This window comes from Podarcis cretensis (genome assembly GCF_951804945.1).
Source record: "Podarcis cretensis genome assembly, chromosome: 12".
NCBI classification, from domain to species: Eukaryota; Metazoa; Chordata; class Lepidosauria; order Squamata; family Lacertidae; genus Podarcis; species Podarcis cretensis.
Genome location: NC_137181.1, coordinates 19751176 through 19776218, shown reverse-complemented (window position 1 = coordinate 19776218; position 25043 = coordinate 19751176). Strand labels below are relative to the sequence as shown.

Here is a 25043-nt window from a genome sequence, read left to right as displayed (position 1 = left end):
ATTACCATCCAGGCAGCTTGCAAGGGTGAAATCTTAGGTTGAGTCCTTCTTCCTATGGGGAAAAACCCAGTGTATAAACTGGCCTTTAATGGGAAAATTGTGAGCTGACTGATGAAGCCCCCTTCCAAAATGCTCAGGCTCAATATAGCACCTCAGTACAATATATGGAGATACATAGGTAGAAAAAACAATGTCACCCAATGGCTACGGCCTTAAAAGGTTATATAGGTCTCAATGAAGTTCACTAAAATTCAAAGATTTTCTTTATTTAAACACAAAAACATTTACAGCATGCAGGTAGTTAAAACTATATGGCATCTTCTCCAAACCAGTTATTCTTAAATGCATTCTCATGCATTGAGAAGACATAACTGTTTATTCAGTGGCAGATCCTTGCCACAGGCAGACTCTTGTCATTTCAGGTCTAATTTAAAGTAGTTAATCAGTAATGTTATGCAAATAATTTAGTTTATCTCCATGAATAAATAGTCTTCTTTCATGTCATTCAATTCCTGTCCTAAGCCATTTTTTAAAAAATAGCCTAGAGGAATAAAAATTCAAGAACTGTAAATTGGAACAGTAACGCATTTAAAATTCTATTGCAGATTGAAGATTCTAAATTTACAAAAACCAAAAAATTGTCCTGTCCATGCAACCTACCATAGGAGAGCCAAAGAACATAGGAGTCCTTTTGAAAGTTTAAGTTGCAGTTCTTGATAAACTTCATAAAAGGTTAAAATAAAAAAGCTTAGGTATAAAAAGGATGTACATGTTGAGCTACATGCTAGTTACAGTTTATTTAACTGTTTAATTACACAGCCATGTCAGCACCAAAACCCGTGATACATTACTTACAGGAATGAAACTAACGTAAACAGCCATGAGAAAATATCCTGCTTCATTTGAGTAACTGCCAGGAAACCAGACTGAACTGTGTGAACCGAATCCAGACTGAAATTGTACGGCTATAGTTGAGAAACTGACATAGGCCAATGCAACTGAAAACACAACTTCAAGCACTTAACAGAGATTCCTTCTCCACCATTTTCCCTTTATACAAGTCCCCTCTTATTTCATCTTTTCAATTTGGAGTGTTTAATTCAAGCACAAAAGAAAGAGGTTAATCTTATGACAATTCCAAACTAACAAGGGTCTGGCTGATTAAAAAAAGAAAAGAAAAGAAAACCCCAGTCTCTAAAATAAATGTATTAAAAAAGACACTAATCAGAACTTAAGGTATTTGGGGGGGGGGTGTCAGTCAATTTTTTCTATTACTAGGCTCCGTCTTAATACAAATATTTCAATTTGTACAAAAGATAGTCATAAAGTTCTACAGAAAACCTACCCCACCCCCCGGCAAGTGCCTGTGAATGTACTTCAGTATAATATAAAACTGGCATCAACTTACTCTGGAAAAGCAGTTATTCAATATCTCTGAACTATTGGAAAGCATTTTCTTTCACTTCCTACCAGTCAAGTGACTGTAATGAGAAAACATTTCAAAGCCTTTGGACAATATCAAACAGTAACCCCTGTCAAAGGTGTTCTTTTGAATTTTGTGGCATGTCGTTTCAAGTGCTTTTTGCTGGGCAAAACTTGGTCTCAAAACTTTGCAAAAGTAATGATGATGACAATGATGTCCAACAGGATTGCTAGAGAAAAACACATTTACAGAACTTAGATTTACAAATAAGTTACAGTACAGTTTCAGTGTAGCACAATTTCCATTTCCATCCTACATTTCTGGCCATTTTATGCACTTTCTTTTCCCCCTTTATTCACTTGGTTCCACTTATTCAATCAATTCATTCTCTTAAAGTCAAATTTGTGGTTTGAATGAAATATGATGCACTGATAATACAAGGAGTTCTACAGTGCCCTGATTTCTCACTGGAAAAGTTAACCAAATTCATCCAGTTCTGGTGACCAATTAACAGGCTTATCAAGATGAAGCAGAATGTTTTCACCTCATCACACTATTCTGGGTATAATCAGGAACAGGACAGATGAAAAGTCATTGCCAAAGTCTTTCCATGTAAACTTACATTTACTACTTGTTATACAGTATTAACTCATTAACCTGATAACAGATTTAATCAAACAGTTAAGCAGCCTCGTCAAAAAAGGAAAATTTTCAATCCACTTTTTTTGAGAGACTTCAGTGCCTAAGGGCAGTCGTCATAAGCACACCTCAGTAATTGCAAACTGTACACATAATTTTAGTCTTATGCTCTATACAGCCATCCAGGCAAACTTAATGTACAGTGCTGCTCTAATTCAAGAGTGGGTCAAGTAGTGTTATTAAAAGTGGTAAAATTAAAACTTTACTTCAACATTGTTCCACAATCCCTAAGACCATTAAATATACATAAATTAAGCTAGGAAATTTTAACTAAGATGTTGCTTAACATACATTCAACTTGGCACAGTGCAGACTAAATTTAAGACGTGAAAGACAGATCAGGTAATGAAAAGAGCTACGTTTTAAGTTACACGTCAATTTCCCAAGAAGAAAGTTTTTCCTAGTTTTGTTTGGAGTCAATTAGCCAAATTTGTAGAATGAGGAGAGCTGTACAGACCAGTATAAGTTTATACAATTTTCAAAAAAATAATCCTACAATCCCCAGGGAGAGACAGATAGACGTCACTGTCACGGAATGACTCTCATTGCGCAATATCCAATCCTCTTCATGCTGTGTAGCTTTCAGCATCTAGAAAAAGCCAAAGAAACTTATGCATACATAGAAAAATAAGTGAACAAAATGTTCATAATTTTATTTTACTCTAAAAATTGTGAGATTTACACAATTATTTTCATCTACATTTACTCACTGAAAACTATTCACCATTTAAGTTTGTGCCACAATTTCAGTAGAAGATGCTGTACCAGATCTAATACAGAATTAAGGTATCAATGTTTTTCTAAATGCTAACTTGTTTAGCAATCATTTTAAACTAACTCCTTATATTTATCACTATACGTCTTACTCCCCTGGTTTCTTTGCAATTAATCTTCCAATCTCAACTCTGTCTTCCTTAAAACCCATGAATTCTGGTCTTTCTTTAGCTTGTTCCTCAGTTTATGTACTTTAATTTGGATTTACCCCAGTAATACTGAATTAAAGTATTCCTCTCTTATCCTTAACATTCCTTATAACTTACTGAAAGCCATCCCAGTCAGACAGGCAACTGCAAACGCTGTTTAGTTGCGGTATGGCAAACTCGGGGGCGGGGGGGAGAGACAATGTGTGGAACATGATAAGCTATTCTGGAACCTATTTGGTTCTGAACTAATTACTGTATTTTACGCTCCATAAGACGCATCTGACCATAAGACACACCTAATTTTTAAGAGGAGGAAAACGAGAAAAAAATATATTCTGAATGAAACAGTGGATGCATGATTTTTGTGGTTCATGCTGTGGCCACATACATGATATGTGATTTGACAGTGAGTTTGGGGTGACCCAATGCAAAAATCTAGAGGATCCATGTGGATCTATGCTTTGTAACCACATTTTTGCGCCATTGCGGCTCCACAAAACAGTGGATGCGAGATTTTTTTGGTGCAGTCTATAGCCATGGACATGCTATGTGCTCTGATGGTGAATTTGGGGTGCGCTTTTACCTCCCCACTCCCAGGCAGCCTCCTTTATAGCTAGCGTCCCTTATCTCCCTCCTGATTGCTTGCCGATCAGCTGCTCAGTGGCTTCGTTTCAACACCCCCTTCCCTCATGTTTGCCTTAGTGTCTTTTCCTTAGCTTGAGCAGTTTTTTGATCCTCCTTTTCTTCTAATTTCTCTTCTCATTGCTTGTTTTAGTACTCCTGTCTCCTCTCCTTGCAAGTTCACTGTCTTTACCTCCCTGCGCCCCCCCCCCGGCTGCCTCCTCTACCTGCAGCCTTATCTCCCTCCCAATCAATTGCTGATCAGATGCTCAGCAGCTTCGTTTCAACACCCCCTTCCCTCTTTCTAAAAAAAAGAAGAAGAAGCACAATCTGCTTTTCGCCCCTGGGCAATTCAGCTCCAGGGACCACGAACTGGCTCCATAAAACACACAGACATTTCCCCTTACTTTTTAGGAGGAAAAAGTGCGTCTTATGGAGCGAAAAATAAGGTAGTTTCACACAGCGTACTTGTTCAACTGAAGTTGCCCCCAATCACAAATACTCATATGGATCTGGACTATTATCCAATACTGTATTTAAACAATCATATTCCCTATTTTCCTTGAAACTACCAAACATTTTAAACTGAAGACAGGATATTAAATGGAATAGACAAATTAACTGCCAACCTTGTTAATGTAAATTCATGCCTTCTCCTGCCGTGCTCCGCCTCCACGTAGGGCCACTGGCTGGCTGTTTTGAGTAAAAGCACCTCCCCCACGAATTGCACTTGGATGAGTCGGAGAAGCTGCTGGATGCTGACCAGGGCGAATAGGTTTAGCTGCATGAAACAAATGCAAATGTTAAAGGTAAAGCCAAGTCAAGTTTTTAAACAATTCAGCTGTGCTGGTTTATTGATACTTCATTGTTATTTTATTTCCAAAGGAATATGCATGTTTGTTGTTTTTGCCGCAAACTTAGTCTTGTAGTAACTTAATGACCAAAAAAAGTTATTATGGTACAAACTTTTGTGCATCATGGTTATTTCATACATATGACCAAGCAGACTCAAATCAGTGTAAGTTTTTGCAAATGAATGCGTTAACACTTTTAAGGAGCCAAAGATTTTGCAACTTTTATTGTTACTAATATTTACTATGCTGCCTTCTAAGCAAGTTTTCTAAAAAATGGGTTCTCGGGGCCCTTTTCAGCAGAAGCCCTGTGCAAGCATACCTGCTTGCTCAATGGGACTTTCCCACCCCTCTCCTCCCATTGTGTGCCCCTGCAATTGGCTCAGAGGGGTCAGAAGAACCTTCAAAACAGTGCACTGGGGGAGGAGGGGCGAATTAACCTGGCTGGCAAGCTGCATGTCTGCATGGATAGAACGCTTATAATAATGTTGAATTCCACCCTAGATCTATAAATATTTCTTGCTCCTATAACCAACACCCAACCATGATGAAATTCTGAAACTATCATACCCATTCCATAACTGTGCAAGAATACAAGTTACAAATTTTATGTCCTGTAGTAAGCATCCTGATTTGTTATTTTTTGATACCGCTCCATGGTGATTTGATTAAAGTATTTTGATTTTACCTGTAGAAATATTTCTATTCTGAAAGGTGGAATATGCATATACATAACTATAACAAAACTTATTATAGTATGCAATACTAACAGGATCAATAACCCTCACATATTAAGCTTGTGAAAGTTTTGTTGTAACATGTGCTTGCACTCCAGAAGTATCTAAATCCTAAATTGTACTACTTCAAGCAACTAATGTCCTAATTTCCAGACTATACAAGTAACAACTTCAGATAATCTGGTCAATGGACAAATCAATAGAATTTATGGATATGCAAGTGATCTACCACCATTCTAAGATCCAGGTGTAGAACTAAGTGACCCAAGAACAAGGGATCAATAATTGAATTCATGTCATACCAGCACTGTTAATGTTCCCATTTTATCTACTAACCAATCTGCGCAGAATGTGCCTTTCTGATCATGTTCTTTGACCTCACAGCTTCCTTAATACGATCTACTTCCTGTTGGTAACGCTTGCGATCACGAGATGCATTCTCTTTGGCTTCCTTTAGTGCTGACTCCAAAGCTTTAACTCGCTCAGCTGTAGCTCTAAGTCGTTTCTCCAGTTTTGGAAGCTCACAGCGAAGATCTGCATTATCACGTACCAGCTGTGGGTAGAAATATGTTTCATATAGAGCTATGTTAAATCTGGACTATGGGAATTAAAGCCTTTGCAAATCCTTTCACTCCATAGTTACTTTGAACAGCACTTTAACTAACAAAGAATTCAAGGTAAAGTTAAAGCATCCAGAATAAAAATAAAATCTTCCCTCAGAGCTAACCCCTACTTAAATTTTCCATAGTAATAGCCTCCTTGAGAGACATGGGTGCAACTAATTGCTGCAATGTTTCTTTGGGATTCTCTAGGGACGCAAGTGGCGCCGTGGTCTAAACCACTGAGCCTAGGGCTTGCCGATCGGAAGGTTGGCGGTTTGAATCCCCGCAACAGGGTGAGCTCCCATTGCTCAGTCCTGCCAACCTAGCAGTTCGAAAGCATGTCAAGGTGCAAGTAGATAAATAGGTACTGCTCCGGTGGGAAGGTAAAAGGCATTTCAGTACACTGCTCTGGTTTCGCCAGAAGCAGCTTAGTCATGCTGCCCACATGACCCGGAAAAACTGTCTGTGAACAAACGTCGGCTCCCTCAGCCAGTAAAGTGACATGAGCGCTGCAACCCGAGTCATTCGCAACTGGACTTAACTGTCAGGGGTCCTTTACCTTTACCTTTTTTAGCCTTCTTTTCTCTTCTACTGCATGACTAGATTTAGTAGGATGTTGGCAAGTCATATGAAAGAAAGCATGGCAATGGTTAAATTTGGCCAAAGAGTTCTTGATTTTTACTCAGTAGCACGTTTACTTGAATAGGGCAACTTGTGGCAACTTTAAGAGATAAAATGTGTGAGCCAAAGAACTTCAGTATGTACAGCATGGATAAGCTTTTATAAAGCCATGGAAATAGATCAGATTATAAGAATATATTTCAGATTACCTGTTTGTGGACTTTTGTGAGCTGTTCAAGATTATTCTCAAGAAAAGAAATCTTCTGTTTCTGGGCAGCACTGCCCCCTGTGTCATCTGAGTCAATCTCTGCACTCTATGGAGATAAGATAGGCAATCTGAGTTTCGATCCCCATGGAATTAGTAAAAAAAAATCAATAGTTTCTAAAATGAAGAACTGGGCATTACCTTCTTAACTCTGGTAGCCAGATCTTGAACGAAGAGTTTCCTAAGATTGTGCAGGGTCTGAAGTTCTTTTGCCTAGGAACATAAAGATGGCAAACTGTAGCATTTTTAGGTGATAAATTCAAGAATCTGAAAGATACTTTCTGAATATTTAGCTTACCACAGTCTCTTCTAAGCCTTTCAAGTCTTGTCTTGCTTGTTCTCGCCTATCTTGCATAACCCTAAAGTGAACAAAAATGTATTACCTACTATTCTTCCCGTATCTAACCCAAAGTAGAATAATTCAAAACATCTAAAAAGGATGAAACATCACATAGACAGCTGCTTCCACTTTTAAAAACAGAACTATAAAATAAAACTTCCATTGGACAAATCATCCCTGCCCACATTCTGAAGCCCAGAAGTGCTGGGTTGAAGTAAGTTTCATTAATTTGGAGGCCACAATCAAAAGAGGAACAGAGTATACCCATTGTATTTTAACATGTGGTGTTGACAATGCACAATGAAAGAGGCAACTTGCATCTTACGTGAGGGTTCAGTTCCGGGGGTCCATGAGTGTATGCAAAACCATGTAAAGCCCAGAACCCCTGGAATCAGCCCTCCCCGATGGAGGACTGTTTGATTGGCTTCAGGAAAGAGGCATGAGAGCCTTGCCAGAGACATCGCCTCCTTCTCAAAGCCTAGGAAGTGCTTGCCCATCTTTGCAAAGAGGGATCTAGGACACTGCCAAAGCCCTTGTGCCACCTTCCAAGAGCCAGATAAACCCACAATCACAGCTTTGCGCAAGTGTGTGTGTGTGTGTGTGTAAATAAATAAATGGAGAGTGCATTTCCTAAGCTCTCCAATTATTTATTTATTTCTCCCCCAAACTGTGCAAAGTTGTGATTGTGTAAGTAAGATATATGTGTAAGATGAAAATTATTTGTAATGTGATTCAAAACTGTCTGACCAATTGTTCTTCAAGCAAAGAGTACATTTTTAACCAACTAACCTGTTGGTTAAAATAACCTGTTGGAGAGATAAGAAGGCCTTCTTAAATGAGCAATGCAAAGAAATAGAGGAAAACAACAGAATGGGAAGAACCAGAGATCTGTTCAAGAAAATTGGAGATATGAAAGGAACATTTCGTTCAAAGATTACCATAATAAAGGACAAAAGTGGTAAGGACCTAACAGAAGCAGAAGACATCAAGAAGAGGTGGCAAGAATACACAGAGGAATTATACCAGAAAGATATGGATGTCTCGTACACCCCAGGTAGTGGGGTTGCTGACCTTGAGCCAGACATCCTGGAGAGTGAAGTCAAATGGGCCTTAGAAAGCACTGCAAATAACAAGGCCAGTGGAAGTGATGGTATTCCAGCTGAACTATTTAAAATTTTAAAAGATGATGCTGTTAAGGTGCTACACTCAATATGCCAGCAAGTTTGGAAAACTCAGCAGTGGCCAGAGGATTGGAGAAGATCAGTCTACATCCCAATCCCAAAGAAGGGCAGTGCCAAAGAATGCTCCAACTACCGCACAATTTCACTCATTTCACGTGCTAGCAAGGTTATGCTTGGAAGGCTCAAGCAGTATGTGGAAGGCTCAAGCAGTATGTGGACCGAGGAAGGCTCAAGCAGTATGTGGACCGAGAACTCCCAGAAGTGCAAGCTGGATTTAGAAGAGGCAGAGGAACCAGAGACCAAATTGCAAACATGCGCTGGATTATGGAGAAAGCTAGAGAGTTCCAGAAAGAAATCTACTTCTGCTTCATTGACTATGCAAAAGCCTTTGACTGTGTCGACCACAGCAAACTATGGCAAGCTCTTAAAGAAATGGGAGTGCCTGATCACCTCATCTGTCTCCTGAGAAATCTCTATGTGGGACAAGAAGCTACAGTTAGAACTGGATATGGAACAAGTGATTGGTTCAAAATTGGGAAAGGAGTACGACAAGGCTGTATATTGTCTCCCTGCTTATTTAACTTATATGCAGAATTCATCATGCGAAAGGCTGGGCTGGATGAATCCCAAGCCGGAATTAAGATTGCCGGAAGAAATATCAACAACCTCAGATATGCAGATGACACAACATTGATGGCAGAAAGTGAGGAGGAATTAAAGAACCTTTTATTGAGGGTGAAAGAGGAGAGCGCAAAATATGGTCTGAAGCTCAACATCAAAAAAACGAAGATCATGGCCACTGGGCCCATCACCTCCTGGCAAATAGAAGGAGAAGAAATGGAGGCAGTGAGAGATTTTACTTTCTTGGGCTCCATGATCACTGCAGATGGTGACAGCAGCCACGAAATTAAGAGACGCCTACTTCTTGGGAGGAAAGCAATGACAAACCTAGACAGCATCTTAAAAAGTAGAGACATCACCTTGCCAACAAAGGTCCGTATAGTAAAAGCTATGGTTTTCCCAGTAGTGATGTATGGAAGTGAGAGCTGGACCATAAAGAAGGCAGATCGCCGAAGAATTGATGCTTTTGAATTATGGTGCTGGAGGAGACTCTTGAGAGTCCCATGGACTGCAAGAAGAACAAACTGATCCATTCGTAAGGAAATCAGCCCTGAGTGCTCACTGGAAGGACAGATCGTGAAGCTGAGGCTCCAATACTTTGGCCACCTCATGAGAAGAGAAGACTCCCTGGAAAAGACCCTGATGTTGGGAAAGATGGAGGGCACAAGGAGAAGGGGACGACAGAGGACAAGATGGTTGGATAGTGTCTTCGAAGCTACAAACATGAGTCTGACCAAACTGCGGGAGGCAGTGGAAGACAGAAGTGCCTGGCGTGCTCTGGTCCATGGGGTCACGAAGAGTCGGACACGACTAAACGACTAAACAACAACAACAAACCTGTTGGCTCAGGAAGAAGACGGCTTATTGGGGAAATGAACTTTTATTTTAGTTTGTGGGAAAATGATAAAGAACTATGTGTGGAACTTCAAATGCTGAGCAAAGCATGTGAAAGTAGCTGAAATGGAATTAACCTTCTTGGTCACTTTATAAACATGGAAGTGGAGAGTAAATATTAGATGTGCCTCTTTCACTTCCTTCCTCCAACTCTTTATATATAATTTATTAAAATGCTGAGCTCATCAAGAACAACATTACATCTATCTTTACACAGGACAGGGGGAAACTATGAAAAGGAACTTCTAAATCTAGAATGTTGCAAATGCATACTATAAACTGTCTATATACTAAGGCTAATGGGATTTTGAAAGACAGATAATGCATTATTCTGGTTTGCTAGAATGCATTTTAAAACAAAACCTGTACACGCATTTTGAACAACTAAATTAATACTTACATCATACAACTTATATAGCCTCTATCTATGCTTCAAACATCCAAGCATGTCCGTATTTAAAACTGTAGACTATCCTATCCTTCCAATTTCATTTCAGTAAATATTGATCTAAGATCCAAATCTGCATCTAACAGCTCTTGATTTTTGAGAACAGATGCTATTACAGTTGTTGGGAACTCCTACAGCAATACAGGGTCGCATCAGACTTCCTAATTAGCTTTTATTTTTTTAAATACCTTTCTAAAAGTTGCTAATATTCATTCATAGGTAACTTACATAGGCAAAAATTATGGAACCTTTCTGCTCAAAACAGTATGCCAGAATGAATACACTGTGTTCACACATCAAAGTTTGATTTGACCAACCAGATTGTCCACATTATTGTTCTTACTTACGTTAGTTCATGCAGTTTCCTGCTTTTATCTTGATCGGTAGCTTTCAGTTTATCATGTTCAATTCTGAGTCGTTCCTGCTCAAGCATCATCTTCTGATTTTGACTAACACAGAATAAAAAACATGTAATTATGATGTGAGAGATTTCCACAAAACCAGCACTTCAATCTTGTGACATATTATTAGTTGCCAAAACATGCACATTAGACTGGGATAGGATCAGATTAAAAATTCTGTTGGAACCCAAAGTGAACCATTAGAATTGACAAACAATTCTAGAACTGAAAGCCAAATTTAGAAACCCTCAAAATAAAGCCTTTCTAAAAACACTATGTCAATACTGGAATGAATTTTACATTTTTGGCACTAACATTAAGCTCCCATCTCATTAGGAAAAAAAGGTGCAAAATGAGCCATGAACCAAGGCTTACAGTTACATAAAATGAGGATATTTCTATTCTTGCTAAGGTACACTGCATGCCTGAACACAGGCTGGATTTTTATGTAAATAAATGAAAGTGAATAACACATTTATAAGACTTAGGATGCAATCCTAACCCCATTTATCTGAGAGAAAGTCCATCTGAATTCAATTTACTTCTGAATACACATAGTAAGGACTGCACCGTTAGAAGTTTTTTTTGAGAAAGCTGTTCTCTGCCCTCCCACAAAGACACATGCAGTAGTTGCAAAACTTACTCTTGCAGTTCAGTAATGAGTTTCTCCTTCGCCTCAACCTCATCTCTGAGACTGCTAATCTGCTTCTGATGAGTCTCACGGTGACTTTGAATCTGCTGTTCAACAGCTTGCTAAAGAACCAAATATTCTGATGTTACATCATCATAAGTGATTGCATTTTTGAAGAAACTAATTTTGAATTATTGATTAAAACAGATAAGAAGTTTACTTGCCTTGACTTCATTTGCTGTTTGAACCTTGTTTAGATGCTCCTTCTCCATTTCATGAACTTTTTCTAGTGAAGAAAAGAGCATTTAGTTAGAGGACACAGACAAATTTACTGGATTCACAACCTCAGACTGCTGCAAGATCATAGCATGCCACACCTAAAATATTATGCACCTTACAGAAGTAAGAAAATAACAACTGTACAGGACCAGACTAGTGACCTATCTTGTCAGGTATCCCAATTCCAATTATGGCCAAGTTGATGCCTCTAGGAAGCTCTCAAGCATAACTTAGCAATGTAACGTTTTTACAGAACCCTTTTCATAAGTGATCAAAACACTTGACAGGTACATTTAATCCTTACATACACAGCATATTTCTTAGTATCTTCCCCCTATTACAGAAGTGTGAGACAAACAGCTTGCTGAAGACCAGTTCACAGTTCATGCTCCTTAAACATTAAGCATATAGTAAAGCAATTAATACCTTGTGCTCGAAGTTCGACTAGCTCATCATTAAGCGAATCCACAGACTCTTCAAGCTGTCTTTTCTTCTGTTCCACATTCTGAAGGTACTCTGTAAGTGACTTGATCTTGGCTTCATGCTTTCAGGGTGAAAACAAGAATTGAAATTATAGAAGCTACATGTGAAAATAAACTTAAAACAGCTTGTGAACTTCACAGTTACATTGCAAGACTAGGATATATATCTGTAGAAGCATATACTGAAGTACTATATATGGAACTGCATATCACAAGCAGAAACATTTAATTCTCCAAAATAATGAAGTTTGATCAATTTCTCTATCTCCACTAACATTTAAGGTACAACTATCTTGCTTCAATATTAAAAGCTTCAAGAGTAAATGTTCTTTACATGATGTGGGCTGACATGGTAGCAAAATCCTATGCATTGTCCAAAATATGAAAGCCAGTTACTGACACATTTGATTTGTAGCTGCCTTTTGAAGTTGACCAGTGGTTTTGAAGTTGACTGCATGTGTTGGAAGTAGTTTGCATCTGATATAGCTCTTGCCCTTGTATACTAAGCATGAGACCCACTGTATCAGCAAACCTTTGCATCCAAGATGGGAAACTAGCACCTATAAGCATCCAGTCACTAGATCTAAATTTCAAAACTCATCCTGAAAAGCTGTTGAAATGTTGTAGCCCAAATTAGTCATGCACAATGTGGAAAATATATGAAAGCAAAGTGAACTGCTTATATTAACCAGTTCACTCTAATGCTTATTGGTCAAGCAAAAAACAATTCCTATTATTTCCAGTGTTCAGGCTGTGACAGTCATTGTTTCGCCAACTAAAATGGGATAACTCACACACAAGAGGGAGGTATCAGGAGGCTTGGGGGCTTGAAGAAGTACAAGAAAATGTTTAGGAAAACGTCAAGAATAGCTCCACGAGGACTGACTGCTGGAGGGAAACGAGGAAGGGGAATGGAACGGAGCAGCAGGATTTCTGACCAACAGCACTTCACAACACTACATTTTGATGTAGGTTCCACTTGTGATGATTATAATTTAAGAAGTGCACTTTTACTTACTTATAAAGCACATAGCTAAGATTGGAATCAAGAAGCAAAAATGACATTAACTGGCAGAGCCAAACCATTTCATTTACCTGTGAGATACGGAGCTGACAGGCCGCTAGCTCTTTTTCATTTTCTTCCATTTTCTTATTGCTCTCTGTCTGTGTACTTTCTAACTGCTTACACCGTTTTACCATAGTTTTCACTTCAGATTTCATTTTACTGATGTAGAGCCTTGCAACTGTGAATTCCTCATCTATCATGCCAGTTCCTTCTGGTTGCTGAGGAGGAACAAGTTTTTAGTTCAAAACATTTTTAATATTAGAAAATCATGTGACACATTCACAGTTCAATATAAAAAGGTAAAGGTACCCCTGCCCGTACGGGCCAGTCTTGACAGACTCTGGGGTTGTGCGCCCATCTCACTCAAGAGGCCGAGGGCCAGCGCTGTCCGGAGACACTTCTGGGTCACATGGCCAGCGTGACATCGCTGCTCTGGCCAGAGCCAGAGCCACACACGGAAACGCCGTTTACCTTCCCGCTGGTAAGCGGTCCCTATTTATCTACTTGCACCCGGAGGTACTTTCGAACTGCTAGGTTGGCAGGCGCTGGGACCGAGCAGCGGGAGCGCACCCTGCCGCAGGGATTCGAACCGCCGACCTTTCGATCGGCAAGCCCTAGGCGCTGAGGCTTTAACCCACAGCGCCACCTGCGTCACAGTTCAATATATTATTCAGCAAATAGATCTATGTGCATGCCAGCTGACTTACCTGTATAAAGATCTGCTTTAAACTAGGATTGTGACAAAATGACACCCCCGTCACAACAAATGTGCACTATTTTTGCATATCGTGAAGGTCAGTATAAACAGAAAAGGCAGGAGCAGTTCTTGCCAAACCTCTATAGGCAGTGAGCTCCACAGGGCAGGGCCTGCAACACACTAAATGCTTAGTCTCTATGGGGTGTGGAGAACCACCAGAAATGTCCAATCAGGTTTTTAATGATCCTCAATGTACTTTGGGCCAAATTATTTAAGGGTTCATGAACCCTGAACCAGACCAAGTAGCAAGTCAGCAACCAGTGCAGCTCCTTCAGCAGTTGAGTTTTATGCCTCCAGGAATCTGTTCCTGTGAGGAGTCTGGTTCAAAGAAACTGCTGCTGCCACAACTAAGCAAGCAACCCACCCACCCAATCTTTCACAAATACCCTGCTTCAAATATCTGCTTGCAAATTAATCAAAGTTAGTACAATTTTACGGAAGAGGAGCCCATGACAGCCATTCTTTATGCTGTAATTGTAAGCACCAGCTACAAAACAAACATTCACGGACACTGTCATGCTTGTTTTAAATGCTTGAAATGGTACAGAAGAGACAAGGACAAGGAAGCACATGCTTAATTTACCTACATAACATTTTATAAAAAAAACCTCAGGAGAATATAATATAGCTCAACTTACCTTCACATCATTATTTCCCACAGCAATTCCTATTTCTGCAAGGTCTTTTAGAAGAGATGCCATCATTTCTGTTGCTCGTTTTTTCTGGTGATTGGTCATTTCTTTAAGTTTCTGAAGCTCTGTATCTATACTAGCTAAAGTTACCTGGAATAAGAGAAGTGTGGATCAAATAAAGAACATATGCCAGTAATAATATGAATATGTGTATGCTTACCCAGAAAACAATTTAAATAACCAGAGTCAACCGATATCTGTCAATCTCAAGAACATCAGCAGAAGTTGAAGTTGGAGAATGCATATCCTTAACCAAAAGGAGTGACCTATTCTACAAATACATGCTTTCCAAAGTGTAGTGTTATAAGTAGTAGTAGTGTCAATAACCTTCTAGGACAGAAATGGGAATCTGTGGTCATCTAAATGTTGCTGGACTACAGCTTCCAACATCCCTGACCACTGGCCATGCTGGCTGGGGCTGATAGAAGTTGGAGTCTAACTTACTCCTGATGCTGCCCTAGGTAGATGCAGATACTATGGTGTTTACAGAAAATAATGGTGTATGAATATAGAATCATACAATTGTACAGTTGGAAGGAATCCAAAAGGTCATATAGTCCAACCCCCTGTAATGCAGGAACCTCAACTAGATCATCCATGGCAGATGGGCACCCAAACCTTTGTTTAAAAAGGCAAGAGAGTCCACTACGTCCACTACCTGTCATGGGAGCCACTGTGTAGCAGTTTTTACGGTCAGAAAGTTCTTCCTGATGCTTAGTCAGAATATCCTTTATTGTAACTTGAACATTGAGCATATGGCATGTAATTATGTTTTTTAAAGCCCAATGAGAAAAGAGTTTCAGTTGTAAAACCATTTGGACTGGCAACAAAAAAGGTGGTTTCTTACCGATTTCTGATTCAGCTCCTCACTAAGCATCTCGTATTCTTTTGCCTTGTCTTCCACTTCCTGAGACTTTTGATCATAGTTGACAGCCAGCTCCTCAAGGGCTTGGAGAACTTCTTTTACCTCCTCCTTAGAGGCATCGTTTTCAGCTTGAAGCCGATTTAGTTCAGCTTGCATATTGTCTTGGTCCCGCCTGGTAGATGCTAGAAGCTACACACAAAAGGTTATTTTAGTTGTGTGTTTTTTTAAGCAGTTGTTTCCTAGACTGTAAAAACCATCACAATTTGCTCATTTAGAAATCTTTATGTAATTAGCTGCTTCTGATATTTTTAACTTTGTTGTTGTTGAGTCCCACCTATGCCTACCTATAACTTTTGAGGCCCTTTTAAAGATACCTTGCACCAAATGAGGTGCAGCAGGCGGCTGAGAGAGAACAGCATTTTCACCATTAGACCCCGGCCATCTTTCCTGTGTGGTCTTTCCAGCATCAGGTGATGAGCTTTAGATTTTCCCAGACATCTCAGTCTCTTAATGATTTATAGACCCCTTGGATATTTCTGGAGTTTTAACAGCTGTGACTATTTAGTGCTTTTTATTTTTGCATAAGTGTTCTTAACTGTTATAGCAGGCCATATAGAAAGCTTTAGTGATCAGGCAGCACATAAATATGGTAAGCAAAAACCACATTTCCTTTAGGCTGTAACTAAGCAGTGTACACCAAAATTCAATAAGGACACTGACTACTCCTTTAAATCCTGGAAGACTCTGATATTTTGTGATTGCCAGTGGTGTCCCTGAAGACACTATACAGAATAACAGAAGCCCTTTTGAAATCAGTAGCCTGATCTCAGGATGGCATAACTTTCTGAAGTGTAGCAGTTACTTTTTTGTACTTCAGTAACAGTATTATTCCTAAGAGCAATGCTAACCTATATACTATTAATTTAGTGTCACTTATATACATTGCACTTTTTTTGCTCTGTATTCTTGCAATATGCAGAATTAACTAAAAGATCAAAACTCACCTCTTCCTGATCCAACATCTGTGTTTTTAGCTTTTCTACCAATTGGCTCTGCTGATTAATTTCTTCATCCTGAATTTTTAAAGAAAGAAAAATGTGCTCACTCTAGAATTCAGTAAAAGTGTCACAGATTGTTATGGGCTGATCCTGCCACAAAATTTAGAGAGAACAGTCAAGATCCAAAACACTTTGTGAATAATTCAGCACGAGAGGTCTTTGGGCATCACCTCATGCCAAATGGCAATCCCCTTTTCAAACTGAACTGATTGATATGGCATGGAAGTTTTGTTTTGTAACCAACAGAAAACCACAGGAGTCAAGAATGTCACTGTATGTGCCCAGAAGATTGGGTATGGCCAAAATAACCTGGGAGGGTAAAAACTTTTCCATAAGGAGGACAAATTTATTTTCAATTCATTAACTTTTAGCCACTGTAATTTTTTATACCAACTTACTGTATCCTTAGCATACAATTTTCATGTTCTCTCTACATGATCATGTTTAGCAATGAAGTGCTAAAATACAGTTAGGTTACAATCTTAAATACAGTGCCTGGCAGCAAATCCCTCTGAACTCAATAGGGCTTACTGCCAAGTAGACATATACAGGATTGCACTATCAATTTCAGATCTTAGGCTGGCAATTTACTCTTGACAAAGAGAAATAGCTATCTGCTCAATTACATTAATGAAACAATTTGATTTCTGATAAAGTATGGCAGTTCTTAGTTTAAAGTACATTAAAATTTAAAGACGTACCTTGTCATCTAGCTGTTTGTATAATTTAGCTATTTCTTCCTCACACTTTCTCCTTTCAGCATCAGTAAAGTTGCCAATCACTCCAATAGTAGCAGTTGGAGTTTCATTAGTAACAGTAATATCCTTATCCACTGCAAATGCTTCCAAGTTAGCCTTTTCTTTGTCAAACTGCTCATCAACAGGCACAGTCTCTCCTTTAAAACAAAATTACCAAATGCATCATCACTCTTGTTTGAAATATCTTTGCAAACTAAGTTAACATTAAGTCACCTTAGATAGCATGAGAATTTCACTGAAAATTGCTATTTGGACACAAAATACGAGTCCACTGGGTTGAATACTGCAGCTCTGATATTATCAATAGATATGATGATTTTATTAAACACTAGTCTACCTAATTGTATCAAAGCAGTGTACAATAAAAACAGCAAAAAGTAGCAGATACTTTCAAAACAAAGCTAATACAATACAAAATTGATACTCATAGCAACAACCTTAATATTAAGCCTGTTGTAACACAAATGTCTTTGGCTGTTTTGGGAAAGTACAGATAGTGGACACCTGTTGTACCTTGACAGAATTGTAATTCTATGGAACAGGAGCAGCCATAGAATAGCTCCACACTGTGGAGTGGGCTTCTGGGAAGTTTGGAATGTGCAGGAGACATATGTTAGTAACAGAACCTTAAACTTGTCCTGGTAGCAGAGTGACATGACAGCCAGTGCAAATCAAGCCAAAACAGTCCCCTCAAGCCAAAGTGTTATATGCTGACAGTGTTTGTCTCCACAAGCGACCAAGTCACCACGTCTGCCCCAGCTGCAGCTTCTGTTCCAATTTCAAGAGTAGCCCCACAAATAATGCAGTTTTTTGAAATACCAAGTTATTAGAACTTAAAGGTCCTTAATGTAAAGGATCTTTAAACTGATCAATTGTCACAAGAACATTTAGCCTCAACACTAAGCTGGGAAAAAATCTTGAAGTATTCCAGTTCCCACAGTTCTGGGATTTTTCCAGCTTTGCAACCAAGACTTTAGATTAATTTGCTGTACGGTGACCAAAAGTGGAATTTACTGCCACACACTATAATAATGTATAGCTAACACGGTTGTGAAGATCTGTGACATAACTCACCATTACGCCATCTATTCAGCTCATTCTCAAGCCACTGTATTGTGTTGCGAAGTGTCTTGTTTCTCTCCTTTTCCCTTTCATATTTTTTCTTCCATTGTTCTGCAGTTAGTTCTACATTGACACACACTGTGTTCTTGATAGTTTTGGCTCTATAAAGGTAAAGTAAATGTTAGCCATGCTAACTGAATACAGGGTTACTAGTCAGCTCACAAGGTAATTAATTTTTTTCTGTATAGAATATTTAAACTTTTATCTACAGCCTAAATACCTTTTCTAAGTAATTAAATTATCATCCATATTCCACCCACCCACAATTTCAGATACAGCTGCTATACTTTCTTTCCACAGAACAAAACATTTAGACACCAAGTTCATTTTGCATGTGATTCAAGCAGAGACAGAAGTACAAGGCAGTCATACAGCAGGAAACATTAACCTTAAATGTTATCTGCAACTATAACTTATCTGCAGATAAGAATACGATTGTAGCTGTTAATAAGCTTAAGGTTAGGTTTGGGGTAATGAATTGTTTCCCACTAAAAACATTACAATCAAGCAAAAGTTGAATAATAATACTATCATTGGTGCTGCCCAAATTCCAGGGGAAGCAAAAACATTTTTGCCTGGTACCATAATGATGACAGGTTTGACACCAAGCAGGCCACCTGGAATTCCTGCCCCATAAACAGAGAATGCCTATTCCTTCCCCATACTACAGAGAAGATTCACTCTTTCATAGTCACCCTCCGGACCTGCTTTAGAGGTAGCACACAGAGATGGCATCAAATGATATCTCAGGGCCCAGGCAGATTCATATGCAGAGAGGTGGCTGTATAGGCATAGGGTCCTTTAACTATATAAGGCTTAAGTTAAAGGTCAAAGCCAGCATTTTGATCTGTGCCTGGAAACAAACTGGCAGCCAATGCAGTCAGGCCAGAATTAGTGCTATATGTTCCCATCTTCTTGTTCCAGTTAAAAATCTAGCAGACATGCCTTTTTGCACTGGCTGTAATTTTTAAGTCATCTTTAAGGACAGTTCCACAAACAATGATTGCAGAAGTCTAACCTGGAGGTTACCAAAGCATAAACAACTGAAGTCATGCTATCACTGTCGAGATAAGAGTAAGAGACGATCAGAATTAGAAAGCACTCCATGCCACTGAAGCCACTTGTGCCTGCAAAGACAGTGTTGGATCCAAGAGTACCCCAAACTGCACATCTGCTCCTTCTAGAAGATCGTAACCCCGATCTTGAACTTGATACATTTCACCCATTTGAACAGAGGAACTGTCCACTAAGTGTCCCAATCTGAACAGCAGTTTGTTGACTCATCCAGACCATTAATGAGTCCAGACACTAATTCAGCAAATCAAACAATGTCAACAATGACTCTGCAGGGCAATAATGCATCAATCTCCAATAATATATTCCAGAAAGCACATCATCAATCCATTTGTAGAGCTCTATAGTGACTTATATTAAGAAAAAAGCATTGATTGCTTTCAATAGCATATTGGCTGTGGAAGACCTGCTGGCTTTTTACACTTGGATTGGGAGGGAGGACCCGACTTCAGCTACAAAAGCTGAGGCTGCTGAAAAGATTATTGGGCTGGGGTGTTGTATTGGGGGGGGGTTGTGGGGGATGGGTTGCTGATGTTTGTTTTTTGTATCTTTATTTTAGATATTTTTATTTATGTGGAAATGGTTCAATTTTGTTGTGCACTTTTTGATGTTTTATTATGTATATTATGCATACCTTTGCTATGTTTGTAATTATGTATTTTTTCACACTGTAAGCCACCTTGAGCATATGGAAAGGCAGCATACAAATAAATTGATGTGTGCATGTATATAGCATGCACATGGACAATTATCATGAACAGCAGCTTACTAGAACTTTGTGGGAAGTCTACAGTTTGTTTCCAATGGAAACAAACTGTAGAACTGTGCTCTAGAAGTTAGGCTTAACCTCATTACTCACCTTTGACCAAACAACAGTGTAGATTTTGTTTCAGATTCATTATAAGATGATGGAGAGCAGCAAATAACAATTGTGGTTCTACAGTTGCCACCTAGTGAATCTTGAAGGATTCTGGTCATTTTACTATCACGATATGGAACATAATTCTGCAAATAACAAAAAAGAAAGAAAGATGGCCTTAATGTGATTTATAGAACTATTTTATGAACTAAGCTTCTACATATGCATTTTGCTTTGTAAAGCTAAAGCAGTACCTAGTATTTTTATGTTCATTAACCAAGAAAGCCTGAACTTCTATATAGCATATTTTTGGTCAATACAGTATACATATGATTGATTCGCTCGTAATACTAAACCATGGTTTGGCACTATGTGGACGAGCCTACTTGAGTGAAACATTGAACTTACACACTTTTCTTCAAAGCCCTGTGAAAGTGGAACACCAGAGTTTAGCTTCATTTTTAAAGGGTCCTAGTTTAGTTTTAAATTCAGGCCAGAGGTCCTGGTTTAAAGCAAACCCTGGTTTCATTTCAAGCCAACTTCAAACCATAGGTTCTAAGGCTGGCTTGCTAAACTAACCATAACTTTTGAAACTAGGATCTATGGTTCAAATGCCATAAAAGTGAAACTTAACTTTGCTAAGTCCTCCTTATGGCCTTCTTCAAGGAACAAAGGGGAGGAGGAAGTGTCCAAGTCTGACACACTGCTCAGACTCATTCAGGCACTTCTGCTTAGTGCTAAACCATGGCCTAGCATTACATGCAAATGTGGCCCATGTCACATAAATGCTGCTGTGTATTTGACAACTACAAAATCACTGAACACTTAATCTGCTAAACTTCTTCAGATATGTATTGTGCTCATCCCCTGATGAGTAATTTCATCAAATGTTTTCAGAATAGAAATACACTTACACTGTTTTCAGCTAAAGCAGAAATGACATTTCCAAGAGCCGATAAAGACTTGTTGATGTTCTTAGCTTCATCTAGCACAGCACCTTCCGCTCCAGTTTTACTAACCTGCAATAATGTAGGCAGTTGTAAGTTTAAACAAATAAATTTTACAACCCCCTGCCTTGGTTCAAAGAAGCCTCCACACTATGTAATGGACTTTCCTTATACCCCCTTCCCACTGAAACCCCTCAACCTCCTTCCCCTGCCAAGCTATTTCATGCATTCCAAATGATAGAAAAAATATACTCAGTTAGTAGATTGAATTAAATAAGGTTTCAAATCTTGTGCAATTTGTTCAAGACAATAAATGGATTTTCATGAAATTGTAAAAAAAATAAAAATCCCTGAGTGCCAGCATTCTTATAAGTGAAAGTAATTGTCAGACTCTTGCAGACATTTTAATTTATACTATTGAACCCATGTAAGAATATAATATGTAGTCTCCACATGAAATAGCTGCAGCTGCTAAGGTCTCTGTTAAATTATTATGACTACAGGACTCAACTACTAAACAATCTGCAGAGGGAAATAGGAACTGCAAGATGACAATCAATTACACTCACTCTCTTGTTCAATATAAATGTGAATGGATCACCAATACTGCTCCTTCTGCATTTTCACTGGTATAGATTCTCTGGATTTATCATTGTATTCCTCAACTTCCATGGTTGATAATGGAAGTTCATTTATTATAGCTACCAAGGCATTACACAATTCTAAATAATCTGTTGTAAAAGGAATAGATGGAAAACACAATACTTCCCAGATGTCAAGCAAAAATGCCTTGCCTTCACAAACTGGTAAAGGGATGTAAATATATTTACATTTTAGCTGGAAGAATATTAAGTTAGGTGAACTTGAGTCTCGTTGACTTCAAAGGGAACTAAGTTAGCCTGAATCCAATTCAATATGACTACCTTACTCCAGAAGCAGAAGCAGACTAGGGCGCATGGTAAGATCAAATATTGAAACTAGGAACACAATTTATTTCAATTACATACTCAGTTCAATCAGCTTCAAAATATAAATGTATTATTACCTTTTCACTACCTGCCAAGTCTACAAGGTAAAGCTTTCCACTCAATTTCTGTTCTGTTTGAGTATTTTCTTGCTTTACGTTAATGAGAAAGATGCTATGGCTTCGAGAGCTATGCTCATTCATGTCTGTAATGAAATTTGAGTTGTGTAAGTATGCATTCTGGCAACAAACCTCACCTGTTTGTGCATTACAAGTACTTAATAATCAAAGGGGAAGAAGCCAATTGTTAAACCCATAGCAACAAACTACATGTCCACACTGATCTGCCACAGTGATCTGCCTAGTACATGAAATTATGCAGTTGCTTTTATACAGCCACACTGATTAATCCTTATGACAGTAGAAAAAGGAACTGGGCTAAGCTTATTTCATTTCAGAAGAAGTGTGAAAGTTAGCTGTTATCTCCAAGCTGGTATCCAAAGGTGCTCCAAGCTCTTTCCTGTCTAGGACCATGAATTTTCAACAATTGTTGGCAGAATAGTTGCTCTACACAGAAAATTAAACTAGTGATAATGTACCGTATTTTTCGCCCTATAGGACGCACTTTTTCCCCTCCAAAAATGAAGGGAAAAGGTGTGTGCGTCCTATGGGGCGAGTGCAGGCTTTCGCTGAAGCCTGGAGAGCGAGAGGGGTCGGTGTGCACCGACCCCTCTCGCTCTCCAGGCTTCAGGAAGCTATCCGCAAGCCTTGGGAGCCCATCGGGAACTCCCTAGGCTTGCGGATAGCAGCCTGCACCCCGAAGCCTGGGGCACGCTGAGCAGCGCGCCCCGGGCTTTGGGCAGATATCCCCAAGCCTGGGGAGCCTGCGGGAGTTCCCGCCGGGCTCCCTAGGCTTGCGGATAACAGCCTATTCTGGGGGCTGGGGTCGGGGGAAGCTCGGGCTCCCCCCGCCCCAGCCCCGCGCCTGGGGGGGGGATTTTTTCTTTATTCCCCCCCCCAAAAAAACTAGGTGCGCCCTATGGGCCGGTGCGCCCTATAGGGTGAAAAATATGGTACTATAGAACATGTATGTCCACACCAGCATTTTCTCCATCCAGGTGCCACATTTAACTTGCAAGGTCTTCTCATTTTTTAGTCACAGGCCTTGCCACCTGAGATGCTGGCCACAGATCAAAAGGAGTACAATAGAGTCAAAGTCCCCTTCTTTCCTTGCTAAGAGGCACCCCTCCCCTCAAAAGCTTCTTTCCAAGTTCTCTTAATTTATTCACAGAATGGCATTCATCAGCCAGGAAAGAAAGAGCCTATAAGCAAGCTGCTCAGATTTTGAGAGTATCATTGCCAGTATACTTCCATCCCCAAGCAGCTTGATGAAAACATAAAGCCCTCTCATCAGCTGGGGAATTTTGTCACAGTCCATGGTCACTTGAGGGCTCTGAGTATTCCATGGAGGCTGGTAGTGCTACCACAGGTGGAGGCAGGGCCAATGCTGACGCAATCGCTGAGGGCTGCTTTACATTACAGGTTTTGTCCATTCACTGTTGGTCCATTTAGTTGTTCCCTTCTGTTGGCCATAGCAACTGGGGTTGGGGGGAATTGGAGAGAGGTCTAGAGGAAAACAGTGAATAAGCAATAAAAAGGAGGAGGAAAACTCAAAGTTTGGATTAATTTTTTTTAAAAAAATGTTAATATCTGAAGAAAGGCACTAAAGAAAATGAAGAGGAGAAAATCATGGAAGAATTAGAATTGGCACATGCCAAAGATATGTGAAAAGGATCCTGAAGACAGGGGTTCAAGTAGGCATTCTGAGCAAAGGCAGGAAGTGAACAGAAGCTCCAACAGGAAGAGAAGAGTTACAGCTTCCCCTGAAGTCACAGGATTTCCTGCCTTGCCAAGCAATTGGAAGAACTGAACACACTTCGGAAGCAAGAACACCAAGGGGGAAAGGAACCATTTTGAAGCAAACTGAATACCCATACGGATATTGTATGTACTTACAATTTTATAGAGTTATATGCCCAGAACAAGAACTGGCAATTTGTTAATAGGATAACATGAGATGCCCTTATTTATTTATTTTTTAAAAAAATTCTTACAAAGTAAACAACTTACTTGTAACTGCTACATGTCTATTTGATTTTCCTTCATCTATAGTATCCATAACTTCATCTGGACTACATACAAAACGTTCAGTGCAGCCCTGTGAGAACATGACCGTAAGGTAAATAACATATACAAGATTTGTAAAGGAGGCCAACATACTTGTGTAATCTTTATACTCACCTTCACATAAGGTACTCTGTTTTTGTCCTCATGCACAGAAAGATTGGTCTTAGAGACTGAAAGAAAAAAAAGCACCGAGAGTTACTCTCGTCAGAAGCTACAGAATGAACAAATAAATAAAACTTGCTATTCCGGTGTTCTTTTAACCACAGAAAGCTCACAAATACAGCATGATCACAATGGCCATCTCCTATTATTCCTCAGCAATGATACTCAGCAAGCACTTCCTTATAACCTGGAGGTCTCAATTAGCAATTCTCATTAACAGCTGTTGATTGACCTATGAATTTGCATAGGCCAGTTTTAAACCAGGCTAAGTGGTCATCACTATGTATTGTGGAAATAATGTCATAGGGCAATTGAGTCACATGAAATAATAATTGCTTTTATCTGTAACAAACCTATTGCCAGCCAGCTCCATTTGGCAATTCTTAACTTCTACTGTTATGCAGCAACATTTATCCATTTACATTCTCCTTGGATTTTATCACTGTCTAGACTTTGTTGTTCCTTAGCTGCTCCCCCCCCCCCCCCAGTTAAGCCTGGAAGTTTTTAGTCTTT

The 25043-nt window shown here is 39.3% G+C and overlaps 1 protein-coding gene across 1 annotated transcript in view; it reads right to left on the bottom strand.

Moving 5' to 3' along the window:
* Nucleotides 1–250: 250 nt before the first annotated feature.
* Nucleotides 251–25043, bottom strand: part of KIF5B (kinesin family member 5B) — a 37271-nt gene continuing 12478 nt past the window's right edge. The window contains exons 6-26 of the mRNA XM_079996448.1: nucleotides 24483–24538; nucleotides 24312–24399; nucleotides 22263–22387; nucleotides 21185–21289; nucleotides 20271–20416; nucleotides 18290–18438; nucleotides 17159–17352; nucleotides 16404–16472; nucleotides 15382–15588; nucleotides 14481–14624; nucleotides 13115–13303; nucleotides 11964–12081; nucleotides 11479–11544; nucleotides 11271–11376; nucleotides 10574–10675; nucleotides 7041–7101; nucleotides 6884–6955; nucleotides 6687–6791; nucleotides 5591–5807; nucleotides 4296–4447; nucleotides 251–2711 (exon numbers count right to left, since the gene is read on the bottom strand). Coding sequence (XP_079852574.1) covers nucleotides 4311–4447; nucleotides 5591–5807; nucleotides 6687–6791; nucleotides 6884–6955; nucleotides 7041–7101; nucleotides 10574–10675; nucleotides 11271–11376; nucleotides 11479–11544; nucleotides 11964–12081; nucleotides 13115–13303; nucleotides 14481–14624; nucleotides 15382–15588; nucleotides 16404–16472; nucleotides 17159–17352; nucleotides 18290–18438; nucleotides 20271–20416; nucleotides 21185–21289; nucleotides 22263–22387; nucleotides 24312–24399; nucleotides 24483–24538 — 2456 coding nt within the window. The 3' untranslated portion in view covers nucleotides 251–2711; nucleotides 4296–4310. The remainder of the gene's footprint in view (nucleotides 2712–4295; nucleotides 4448–5590; nucleotides 5808–6686; nucleotides 6792–6883; nucleotides 6956–7040; nucleotides 7102–10573; nucleotides 10676–11270; nucleotides 11377–11478; nucleotides 11545–11963; nucleotides 12082–13114; nucleotides 13304–14480; nucleotides 14625–15381; nucleotides 15589–16403; nucleotides 16473–17158; nucleotides 17353–18289; nucleotides 18439–20270; nucleotides 20417–21184; nucleotides 21290–22262; nucleotides 22388–24311; nucleotides 24400–24482; nucleotides 24539–25043) is intronic.